The sequence below is a fragment of the Trichechus manatus genome, unplaced genomic scaffold (genome assembly GCF_000243295.1).
Source record: "Trichechus manatus latirostris isolate Lorelei unplaced genomic scaffold, TriManLat1.0 scaffold00035, whole genome shotgun sequence".
Lineage (NCBI taxonomy): Eukaryota > Metazoa > Chordata > Mammalia > Sirenia > Trichechidae > Trichechus > Trichechus manatus.
Window position 1 is genome coordinate 11592183 of NW_004443971.1, and position 11557 is coordinate 11603739.

Consider the following 11557-nt stretch of genomic DNA (forward strand, 5'->3'; position numbering starts at 1 on the left):
GGGGGCGTCTCCTTCGCCCGGCGCTCCAGGTAGCGGTCGCCCCAGCTGCCCGCAGCCGCAGCCGCCGCTCCTGCGCGGCCGGCCGGCCGAAGCAAGGGAGGAAGGGGCGTTCCCGCAGCCCCCGCCCCGCGGCCCGCCGCCCGTGATGTCACAATCCGGGCGGCCCCGGCGTTCCCGGGCCGGCTTCGGGTGGCGGGCTGCGCGCTCCTGAGTCATGGACTTCCCCTGGCCCCTCCTCTACCACTCCCACTCGCTCGCCGCCGGGCCTCCCGGCCGGGGCTAGCGCTCGGCGGCGGCTCCGAGGGGGCGGGGCGCTGGGAATGGCTGTTCCCCCTTCGGCTCCGCTGCCGAGCTCGCCCTTTTACCTGAGGAGGCAGACGTCTTGCCCGCAGTGCTCATGGGGCATGGAGGAGAATGCGGTGGCCAGTGTGGGCTGCCGGGAGCCGCCGGGCCCCCCGAGGGCCGTCGCCGTCCCGTGCTTCGGCATATCGGTCGACCAGGACGACATCCTCCCCGGCGCCCTGCGCCTCATCCAGGAGCTGCGGCCGCACTGGAGGCCCGAGCAAGTTCAGACCAAGGTAGAAGAGAGCGGGCGCGGGGCGGGGACCGGGGCCCTGCCGGGGCTGGAAGCGGGATGCGATGGCCTTCTGTCCGTGCATCCTTCCGGGTGACCGGCCGAGGGGTGCGCAGCTTCTGCGCAGGAGAGAGGTTTGGAACGGTGGTTGATGTGTGTATTTGTTTCTCCATCTATTTTGGTCCCTATGCAAAGCTAGGCTCACACCTCCCTCGCCTCTCCACACACATCCCCCTTCTCTTGGGGCTCTCAGGCACGCTGTAGGGCCACCTGCCTGGTGGCAGTATGCTGCACGTGCAGGTCCCACCCCTTGTCTCTGCGTGCTGGTGCCCCTCGATGCCCAGAAGCGCGTACCCAGCTAGCTCTGAAACCTGAGGAGGCAGTAACTTTTGAGTGACCCCCCCCCCCCCACTGACACACACTGCTGCCCCTTCTCCATCCCTGGGGGAAGAAAAGTCTCTAGGCCCAGCTGCCCCAGCCGGCCCATGAGCCATCCTGTGTAATTCCTGCTAGCACTGAGCCCCTGTGCTGGGTGAAGCCCTCCCCGTCACTGCAGGCTCCAGCTCAGCGGCCCACACAGTGGGCTCCTTCCCCACACCCAGCTGGGCGAATCCTCTGGGGCGCAGATGTGGGCACAGCCTCTCACTGAGGAGCTCCAGGCTGACTCCCCAGCTGACCAGCATTCTTTGAAAAGAAACCTTCATCTGCCTCCCACCAACGTCTCCCCTGACCCGTTGGCCCCCGCCCCCAGCCTTCTCCACTCCGCTTCCTGCCCCCGCCCCCCGCCTCCCCCACCCTTGCCGGGGGCTGCCTGTGGAAGAAGGTGCCCTGAGTGAGGGTGTTCATTCATTCAGTGCTTACAGCTTGTGATGGAGAGCTATAGGGCCCCAGGCTGCTGGGCATTCTGAGTGGGGAAAGTCAAGCTTTTGGGGAGGTTCAGAACCTGGTGTGGAGGCTGACAGACCCCTGGGCTGAGGTGGGGGGTGGAGGGTTGCATTTGCAACATAAAAGGCCCAGTTTGGTTAAGACTGTCAAGGCCTCATATAGGCCTCTGGTTAATTCTGGCCTGATCTAACATGCCATCTACCAGTTTCTGCCCTCTCTGGGCCTCAGTTTCCCCGTCTAGAATTGGTGCAGCTGTCCTGTAAGGTCCTTTCCAGCTTTCACACTGTGCCCTGTAAATTCCATGGTTCTTCCTTGTCACCCTACCCAGAGAGCTGCTCTCCCAGCCTGGTGTCTCCTGCCTCTTCTGGTATGGAACTCTGAGAGGCCCTAAGGACTTCTGATCCCCAAAGGCCTGGGGTGGGTGCCAACCTGGGTACCCGGCTTTTACCTCTGCCACTGGATGGGGCAAAAGGTACAGGCCCTCTGCCTGGCCAGCTGTGAGAGGCAGCTGGGCCAGAATAGACTTTCCTGGGCGACTCCCTGCCCTCTTCTGCCACGTTCTGATCTGTGGGGGTTCCTTTCAGGCCGGGGAGTAAGGATGGGGAGGGGACTCATCTACCCACCAAGTAGTGTGGCAGTTTGTCCACTGCCAAATCCCATCCGCTAGGGACAGACCAGGAGCCCTGGTGGAGCAGTGGTTAAGCGTTCTGCTGCCAACCAAAAGGGCGGCGGTTCAAGCCCGCCAGCTGCTCCGCAGGAGAAAGACGTGGCAGTCTGCTTCTGTAAAGATTACAGCCTTGGAAACCCTTTGGGGGCAGTTCTACTCTGTCCCATAGGATCGCTATGAGTTGGAATCAACTCCACAGCAACGGGTTTGTTTTTTTTTGGTTTAGAGACAGACCCAGGAGAAGTGAATATGCCTGGGCTAGGCCCAAGCTACCATTTTTTTCTTGGACTATAGTCTACCCCAAGCGTTAGGGAGAGGGTAGAGCATTAGGAACAGTGCTGAGCTCTTTATTAACTGGGAGAACTAAAGGGCTGGGGGTTCTGTGTGATCTGCTGGAACGGGGGCAATGGGGAGAGACCAGAGAGATGCTGCCCCCGCTCATGTGCTGCCCTCTCTCCATGCTAGCGCTTCACCGATGGCATGACCAACAAGCTGCTGGCTTGCTATGTGGAGGAGGACATGCGGGATTGTGTGCTGGTCCGGGTGTATGGGGAGCGGACGGAGCTGCTGGTAGACCGGGAGAATGAAGTCAGAAACTTCCAGCTGCTGCAAGAACATGGCTGTGCCCCCAAACTCTACTGCACCTTCCAGAATGGGCTGTGCTACGAGTACATGCCAGGCATGGCCTTGGGGCCCGAGCACATCGGGGAGCCCCGGCTCTTCAGGTGAGAGGGCACCCAGAGCACTGTTCCTCTCCGCTGTCCCTCAGGCCTGGGGCTTTGAAATCCTTGGCTAGCTTCCTTGGTGTGGAGTGGGTCCATGGTTGAGAGTCATCAGATCTGTGACGTCCCTGAAATTGCATGAAAACCACGTGCGTTTCTGTGCACCACACTGCAGGGAGGGACTGCAGCTTTCTGTGGATTTACAGCAGGCTCTGCTAGAAGGATGGGTTCTGGGGGAGGAAAGTGAGAATTTTGGTGAACACGAGACCAAAGGAGCTGGTTCCCTGGGGATTAGCAGCAGGAATCTACTTCCTGGCCCCAAGGCTCAGCCCTCTATCCACTCCAGGTCTGACCTGGAAACATCTCAGAGCCTTGGAAATGAAATCTGAGCCAAATCCCCAAGGCAGTCAGGGTTCCCTGCCCCTCCCCTCCTTGGGCCAAGAACTCAGATGCGAGTCTGTGGCCCTGCCCAGCGTGGGCTTGGTTCTGCAGCCGAGGGAGACACCATCCCTCCTCCCCGGCCCTCCTCCCCGTCTGAGCTCCTTCTGGGCTCCCTGACAAAGTGGGAGCCCAGCTTTGGGGAGCTGCCAGTGCTTCCTTCCAGAGGCTCCCAGGGACCCATGGCCCTCTGGAGGCCGCTACTACTAAACGCCTGGATGTGTAGGGCCTGGGAACTGGATGTAACCTGCAAGCCCTGTGGGTGCTGTGGGGCCTTGGGTGGGCGTGGGAGAACAAAAGAAGAGCCTCTGATACCCTCTCTCCTCTGACGGTGCCAGGGCAGGGATGTGGGCAGAATCCTCCTTCCTCCCTCCAGTGCCAGGCCACTCAGGCTGTGGTGAGGCCCCGGCTGGCTGAAGCTTACCCCAGCAGCAGGGACAGCAGCACAGGGGTTGGCCTATGACCTGGGGCTGTGTCCTGTCTGACCCAAGGGGAAGGAGACCTCTGCGTAGTGAGGGGAAACAAAACCCACCCTGGGGGGAAGCCAGGTCCCTAGGAGCATAGACGATTTGTGCTGAACTATTAACCAAAAGGTTGGCAGTTTGAACCTGCCCAGTGGTACTTGCAGAAGAAAGGCCTGGTGATCTGCTGCCATAAATATTACAGCCAAGAAAACCCTATAGAGTAGTTCTACTCTGTAACACATGGGGTCTCTATGAGTCGGAATCCACTTGACAGCAAGGGCTTTTGGTTTTAGCAGGTAAACCAAAAAGCTTGGCCCTATTTGCAAATCCCCCCATCTCTACTCCCCTGCTCCACCCCATCCTCCATGGACTTGGAGGAAAGGAAGCTGAGAAGTACCCCCTCATGCTCCAGAGCACTGCCTCTGGGGCTAGTGGAGCCCCAGGATATTCATGCTGGCATGTGTGTGTCTGGGGAGGGGACTATACACGCCTGTGCAAGGGTCATCTCAGGCTCCAGCTAAGCGGCTCCAAAGCACCCAGCCTGGAGATACGTGGCACAGGGAAGGGTAGGGGGCGGTCCTGGCCTCACCGTACTCCTCTCAGCTCTCCTCAGTTTTGTGCAAATAAGCTCAAGTGTTGGCAGGTCCTCACTGCTCCCAGCCTCCCCCCACCTCTATGAATCTGATGCTGTCACTCATTCTCTCATGGAAATAGTCGTCATTGTCAGGAAGATTGAAGATGGATTTAGGTTCGATAACAAGAAGAACTGTGCATTTGGAGGAGGGAGGGCCAGAAGTTGGGATCAGTGTAGGAGGTAGGCCCTTCCTTGATGATTTTCTCAGGATAGACATTGATCTCGCGGGGGTGAAGGTGGGTCTCTGAGGTAAAGGAAGGAGAAGGCCTGGGGGGTCACCCTCCCCATGTTCTCCTGAACTCCACCCCCAATCTCCATCTGCAGAGGCTTTGCAGCATAAAATGCTGAGTGTTGAGGTTACATCCATTGCTATTCCAGACAACAGCCCTATTGATATTCAAGGAAAGGCTCTGTTCATGCTCTGTTCGGAATCTTCCTTTGGGAAGGGAAGGCCTGGGTGTCAGGTCTGTTCTGCTGCCTTGTCCAAACCCTGGCTGCTCCCTCCTGCCCCAGGGCCTCTGGCCTCTGAAAGCGCAGCCTTCTTCCCTCACCCACTCCCTTGCTGACAGGCCCCTGCTCCCTCCACCCTTCCGGGGGTGAGGGCCTTGGGGGCTTCTGGAGGAGCTCAGAACCTGTCCTGTTTCCCGGTGAGGTATGGCCTGCCCCTTCCCAGGGCCTGGCAAGGGGAGGGGGTGTCACTGGAACAGCTTGGTAACAAGGTTTCAAACAGCCAATGCCTTTGTTGTCTTTCCCAGTGACTATTATTCAAGCAACAGGCAGAGGCAAAGGGAGCGTGAATGCTGGAGGCTTGGCAGACGACTGGGGGTGGGGCTTAAGAAGGGAGGACTGGCAGAGGACTGGGTGAGCCCAGCTGGGATGCTAGGACGATGGGGTCCTTATCAAGGCCTTCCCCCTCTGACCTGTCAGGCTTCCATCCACCCCTACCTCCTCTCCAGCAACCTTCTCCAGTGATGCTTTCTTCTCTCCCCACCACCCCCTCCTTCTCTCCCGGGACCTTGGATAATGTCCATGGGAGAACTTGAAAATAGAACGCTGGCTTGTTTTTGCGTCCTTGGCACCCAGCCGCCGGCATCAACTCCCTGCAGCCGAGGAAGGGGCTGCCCTGGGCCAGCCTGTCTCCCTACTCACCTTGGCCAGCCTGATAAGAGGCGGGCATTTCTTCCCTGCCTGGCATCACCACCCCCTGATCCCTTGGAGGGAAGTGCCCTACCCTCACCTCCCACCCAGAGGATGGGTCGGAGTCCAGGGGAAGGAGAAGGACTGCCCCCACCCTCAGATGCCCCCTGTTCCCAGGGGTTACTGTGGATCCACATCCTTGGGGTGGGGCAGGTCATTGACCCCGGCCAACAGCCCACTGCTTTGCTCTTTCACTCCTCGAGCTTCCCTGGCTATGGTTATGGAAAGGGAGCTGCTGGGCTAAAGGTCTTACTTCATTTTCATGCCTTCTGCTGAGACCTTTCTTCTGCAAGACCCAGGGCTCATAAGAGACTAGTAACAGTCCCAACCTTACTCCTCTGGCGGTTCCCCAATGGACCCTTTAGGGCCCCTTTCTGGTCAGGAGACTCTAAGCTGGGGAGGGCATGCCCCAGCACTGATACTCTCTTCCTGTTTCTGCTGTAGGTTAATCGCATTAGAAATGGCAAAGATCCACGCCATCCATGCCAACGGCACCCTGCCCAAGCCCACCCTCTGGCACAAGATGTATGACTATCTCACCCTTGTGAAGAATGAGATCAACCCCAGGTACAAAGATCTGGGAGGGCCCGAGGCTGCCACCGGCTCTGCTGCCTTAGTATGACCCCCAGCCCCATTCTGTTGGTTCTAGCCCATCCCCACTGGGAATTAAGGCTCACTTCCCCCTGCAGCCCCTTCAGATGCGATTGCTGAGCCTCCATCTCTAAGCAGAGCTAGGCCAGTTGACTAAATGCCAGGAATTCAGATCAGCAGTTTCATACCTCTGTGCTCCTTTGTCCTTGGGTCTTCTGATTGTGGGGGGACTAAGGGTTGGGGACAGCTTCTCCCCATTTTACTCAGAGGATACTGAGTAAAAGTCAGTATTCTGTCACATGCACACATACATGCATACTTCACCTGAGGCTCAGAGACTAAGCTTTGCCTAATGTCACAGGGCTAGTCAGAGGCAGGACTTCTGTTTCCCAGCGGTAGGCTCTTTCTACCTGACCTGGGCACTTTCTACATGACCTGCCTTCTGAACAAAGGGAAGGGCAGGGCCTTCTAAGAATGGGGTGCAGCTGAGTTCAGAGTCAGTCAGAAGAATTCAACCCATCAGCTGGCAAGCCTTTGGGACATCATAATTCCTTTTACTTGCCTGGACTGCTCTTGTCCCCATGTGCCTTTGGGGACCCTGCACCCCACCTTGGTCAGACTGACAACTTGCTGTTTCCTAGGGAAGGAGGCACTCCACCCATCCTGACATTGCCTTTCCCCAGATAAGATGGGGTTCTGATTCGCTGAGCCTTCCCTTAAGCTCCCTGGCCAGCACCCCAAGAGTCCTGCTACCCTTCAGATACCTGACTCCCCAGCGTGCCCTTGAACGCTGAGAAAAGGATGGCATGGAAAAAAGGACACGGCTACCCCTCCCCTTCCAAAAAAGGGCAGTGGTGAGTCTCTGATCCCTCCGTTTCTCCCAGGGGGGACTGAGCATCATTTTTGTTCCAAAAGTTCATGGGACTAGAGTACAGAAGAGGTTTGGGGGCAGGATATCTCTTTCCCTCCTCTAAGATGACAAGACAATAGTGAACTCTGTTCCTGTAGTGAGTGTGTCTCTGTCACATGTACACACACAGACACGCATGACTTCACCTGGATCCTCCCACTTCACTGATTATCAAGCACTCCTTTGCGACTATTTGTCCAGGGTGACCCAAGCCTGCCCTCTCCCTGACCATGTTCAGACCTTCTTGTCAAATGGCATCTCTGGGACAGGACTGCCCTCCCCTTTGGACTAGGACAGCACATGGAGCACAGGATCCTCTTGTGTCAGAGCCACAGGGTCCTCTGATCACCCAGCCCACCCCCTTCATTTGACGGATGGAAAAACTGAGACCCACAGAGGGGATGGGACTTGCCCAGGGTCAGTGCTGATCGGTGGCAGCTCAAGGACCAGAGGCCAGGCCTCCTGATGCTCAGACATGATCCTTGATTCTGCAGCTTCTCTTGACTGCACTGTCACTGGGTCACCCTGGGGGAGGGGGTGGTCCCTGGAGAAGAGCTGACCAATTTGCTTTTCTCTTGTCATACCTTTGACCTTGGGTAAATCAAGTTGCTTAACTTCTTTGATCCTGCCCTAAACTTGCCTAATCTGCCCCAAAACAGGGCAATGATGAATTCCAGTCATTGCCTAATACTCGTGATTTATGAAGGAATCTTCATTTCACAAAAATGGATTGATCGGTATTTAAAACAATAAAAGGCACGAATTTGACATTGGCTCTGCCCCCAAGGAGCTTAGGGACCATCTGGGTAAACAGGACATGCCTATGCATAGCTACAAGACAAGGCAGGTGTGTAGTTTATGTTGGAGGTAGGAACACGAGGGAAGGTCATCTTGGCGGAGGTGTCAAGGCAGAGGTGAGATGGCAGACCACTCCAGGTAGGGCGATGGCATGAGCAAGGTTTGCTCAGGAATGACGAGCAGATGAGGTTGGCTGGAGCAGATCTTCAGGAAGGAGTGGAAGAGATCATGGGAGAAGGGGCTGCAGAGGTGAGTTGGAGCTAGACTGTGAGGGGCCTTAGATGCCAGGCTAAGGGGCTAAGGTTTAATTTAGAGGCAGTAGGAAATCACTGAGGGTGTTTGAGCCAGGGGGGCAGCCTGACCAGGACTGTGGTTTACGAAGAAAGCCTGGCCAGCATTGTGAGGGACAGATTTGGGTGGATGGGGAGATTCAAGGAGAGAGAACAACTTGGGGAACGTTGTAATTGAATGAGCAAGATCTCGGACTAGGGCTACTGCACTCTGAGCATCAGATTTCCCAGAGGTGCCTGCTAAGGGCCCATTCCCAGGCCCTACCCTAGAGATTGATTGGGAGGTCTCGCATTAGACGCCAGGAATCTGCGTTTTGACAAGCTCTTCAGGTGATTCTGTGGCAGATGGTCAAGAGACCACATTTGGAGCAGCTTCTTCAGCAGAATGGAGAATAGGGGGATGTGTCAGAGACCTTGGGGAGAGAGGTTTGGCAGCCTTGGTGTTTGGTTAGAGATGGGGGCTGGGCATGGAGGTGTCCAGGGTGGCTGGGAGAATGTGGGGCTGATAACTGATTCAGGGCATCAAGAGGAGATACTGGTTGGTTGGTTGGTTGGTGTGGGGGCAAAGGCTCGAACACTGAAGAAGTCCACTGTGGGAAGAAAGTACTTTTCCCCTGCTCAGACCTAGAGGGGTGCTGAGAGTTGAGGGGGAGACTTGCCGGGTAGTAGTTTCTTCGTATGAGGACCCCCAAGGCAGGCATTCCTAGGGGGGCCCCGGCCCCTCAGTGCCCATCCTGCTGTCCCTGAGGACAGGCGGAGGAGGAGCAGCCTGCCTGGGGTGGGAATGTTGCTGTGATGCAGCATGGTTACTATCTGCCAACCCCATAGCCTTGAGAGAGTCTGCTGGTGTCAGGACTGAAGGTGGCGAAGCTGGAGATGTTTTAAGTGCTCAGGGGAGGGCAATCCAGCAGCTGAATGAGGCTGCCCAGGAGATAGAAGGCCTGGGCTGTTCCCACAATAACCATCTGCACTGCCTTGGGGTGGGGTAGGGTGGGGGTCGGACGGAGGTCGGGAAGTGGGCAGCAGGCGTCTTGGATGTCAAAGACATATTTTTTGGCAGGGACCTGGGCAAACTAAAGGAAGTCTCTTAATTTTTATCTTTTGATGGCTCAGTCCAAGAAAAAAAAAATTTTAGAAAGAAAAGGTAGCTTTTGAGGGAGTGCCAAGATTGAAATGTAGCTAGTACAGACCTGTCAACACAGATAAACGCCAGGGAGGCTGAGGGAAGACCCCCCCGCCCCAGCGTGACCCCAGATGGCCTCTCCTAACTGACTCCCTGGACTCAGGGAGGCCTTTGCAGTGCCTCTGAGGGGCACCGGGGTCTTCCGGGAAAGTGCGCAAGCCTCATCCTCAGGAGACTCAGCTTGATTTCAGATCCTCTGACGAGGAAGTAGAGGATCCAGCTGTGCGAGACACATCTGGAGGCTGGGAGGAAGCTTCTCCCCTTCCCTGAGCCTGAGTTTCCCCACGAAGTTGGACTAGATCACCTATGATCCTCTTGAGCTTTGACCTCTGAGTCTGTGACTTTGGGACATGGTCTCAAAGCCTGCAGGCAGCCTGCCTGCTCTTCCTCTTGTAGGTGGGGACATGGGACTGCTTCAGGCCCTGACTACTGGGCCCCATGTTCTGACTGTGGGCTGGGGTGAGGGGGTGAGTCGTCTGTCCTGTGGGAAGGTCAGAGGGGCTATCTCTTTCTCATCCTCCCTCACGGGCTCTTGCTGCCCTGGATGAAGAACCACAAACAGGAGAAACGTGAATGAAAATAAAACCTAGGCCTCCTCCCCTCCACCCATTAGTGGCTCTGGGTTTTTAAGGGCTGTGCTATTTGGCTTTTTCAGTGTACACAGGCCTGTGTGCATACATGAGGACCAAAGTTCAGAGGATCTGAGCATAGCGTACCTCACCACTGCCACATGGCCTTTGATAACCTCATTGATTGACTGAGCCATTCATTCCTCAACAAATATTTCTTTCAGCACAAATGCCTGCTGTGTGCTGTGGGATAGGGGTGGGACAGAAGGAGGGGCAGCATCGATGCATCTTTGTTCTTGCTCTCAAGCTGCCCACGCACGGGGTCTGGGACAAGGAAACGCACACCCATAGTTGAAGGTGGGAGGGTGTGTTATGGGGGAGCTGCAGAGCAAATGCTCGTGGATGGAAAGGCCCTGATATTCCCTTGGAGTCCCTGGGTGGTGCAAATGGTTAACACGGTCAGCTGCTGACTGAAAGGTTGGAGGTTCGAGTCCACCCAGAGATGCCTCAGAAGAAAGGCCTGATGATCTACTTTAGAAAAATCAGCCACTGAAAACCTTATGAAACACAGTTCTACTCTGAGACACATGGAGTTGCCATGAGTCAGAATCAATTCTGTGGCATCTGGCTTGGTTTGTTTGTTTTGTTTTGTATTTAGTGAAAATATAGACAACAAAACATACACTACTTCACAGTTTCTACATGTAGAATTCAGTGATACTGGTCACATTCTTCAAGTTGTGCCACCTTTCTTAAAAATCTTTTCCAAACTATTTCACCATCATTAACACACTCACTGCCCCCTAAGCTTCTCATCTAACCTTTCAAGTTGCTTTGTCGATTTGATCACATGTAGGTAATTCTTTAAAAGACTATAATTCTGTCTTCCGACAATTCCTGGAGCCTTGTTTTTTGCCAGTGCCTTCAGTGCAGCTTGGACTTCTTCCTTCAGTACCATCGGTTCCTGGTCATATACTACCTCTTGAAATGGTTGAACGTCGACCAATTCTTTTTGGTATAATGTCTCTGTGTATTCCTTCCATCTTCTTTTGATGCTTCCTGCGTTGTTTAATATTTTCCCCATAGAATCCTTCACTATTGCACCTTGAGGCTTGAATTTTGTCTTCAGTTCTTTCAGCTTGAGAAATTCTGAGCATGTTCTTCCCCTTTGGTTTTCTATCTCCAGGTCTTTGCACATTTCTTTATAATACTTTGTCTTCTCGAGCTACCCTTTGAAATATTCTGTTCAACTCTTTTATTTCATCATTTCTTCCTTTTGCTTTAGCTACTTGACGTTCAAGAGCAAGTTTCAGAGTCTCTTCTGACATCCATTTAGGTCTTTTCTTTCTCTCCTGTCTTTTTAATGACCTCTTGCTCTTTTCATGTATGATGTCCTTGATGTCATTCCACAGCTCATCTAGTCTTCAGTCATTAGTGTTCAACACAACAAATCTATTCTTGAGATGGTCTCTAAATTCAGGTGGGATATACTCAAGGTCATACTTTGGCTCTCATCGACTTGTTCTAATTTTCTTCAGTTTCAACTTGAACTTGCATATGAGCAATTGATGGTCTGTTCTGCAGTGGGCCCTTGGCCTTGTTCTGACTGATGATATTGAGTTTTTCCACCATCTC

The 11557-nt window shown here is 54.7% G+C and overlaps 1 protein-coding gene across 4 annotated transcripts in view; it reads left to right on the forward strand.

The window, feature by feature from the left end:
* Positions 1-11557, forward strand: part of ETNK2 (ethanolamine kinase 2) — a 42978-nt gene continuing 31421 nt past the window's right edge. For 2 of the 4 annotated variants that reach the window (XM_004375253.2, XM_012555244.1), the window contains exons 1-3: positions 1-578; positions 2592-2851; positions 6026-6148. In XM_004375253.2, the coding sequence (XP_004375310.1) occupies positions 321-578; positions 2592-2851; positions 6026-6148 (641 nt within the window). In that variant the 5' untranslated portion in view covers positions 1-320. The remainder of the gene's footprint in view (positions 579-2591; positions 2852-6025; positions 6149-11557) is intronic. The other 2 variants (XM_004375254.2, XM_012555245.1) reach the window with 2 other exon arrangements.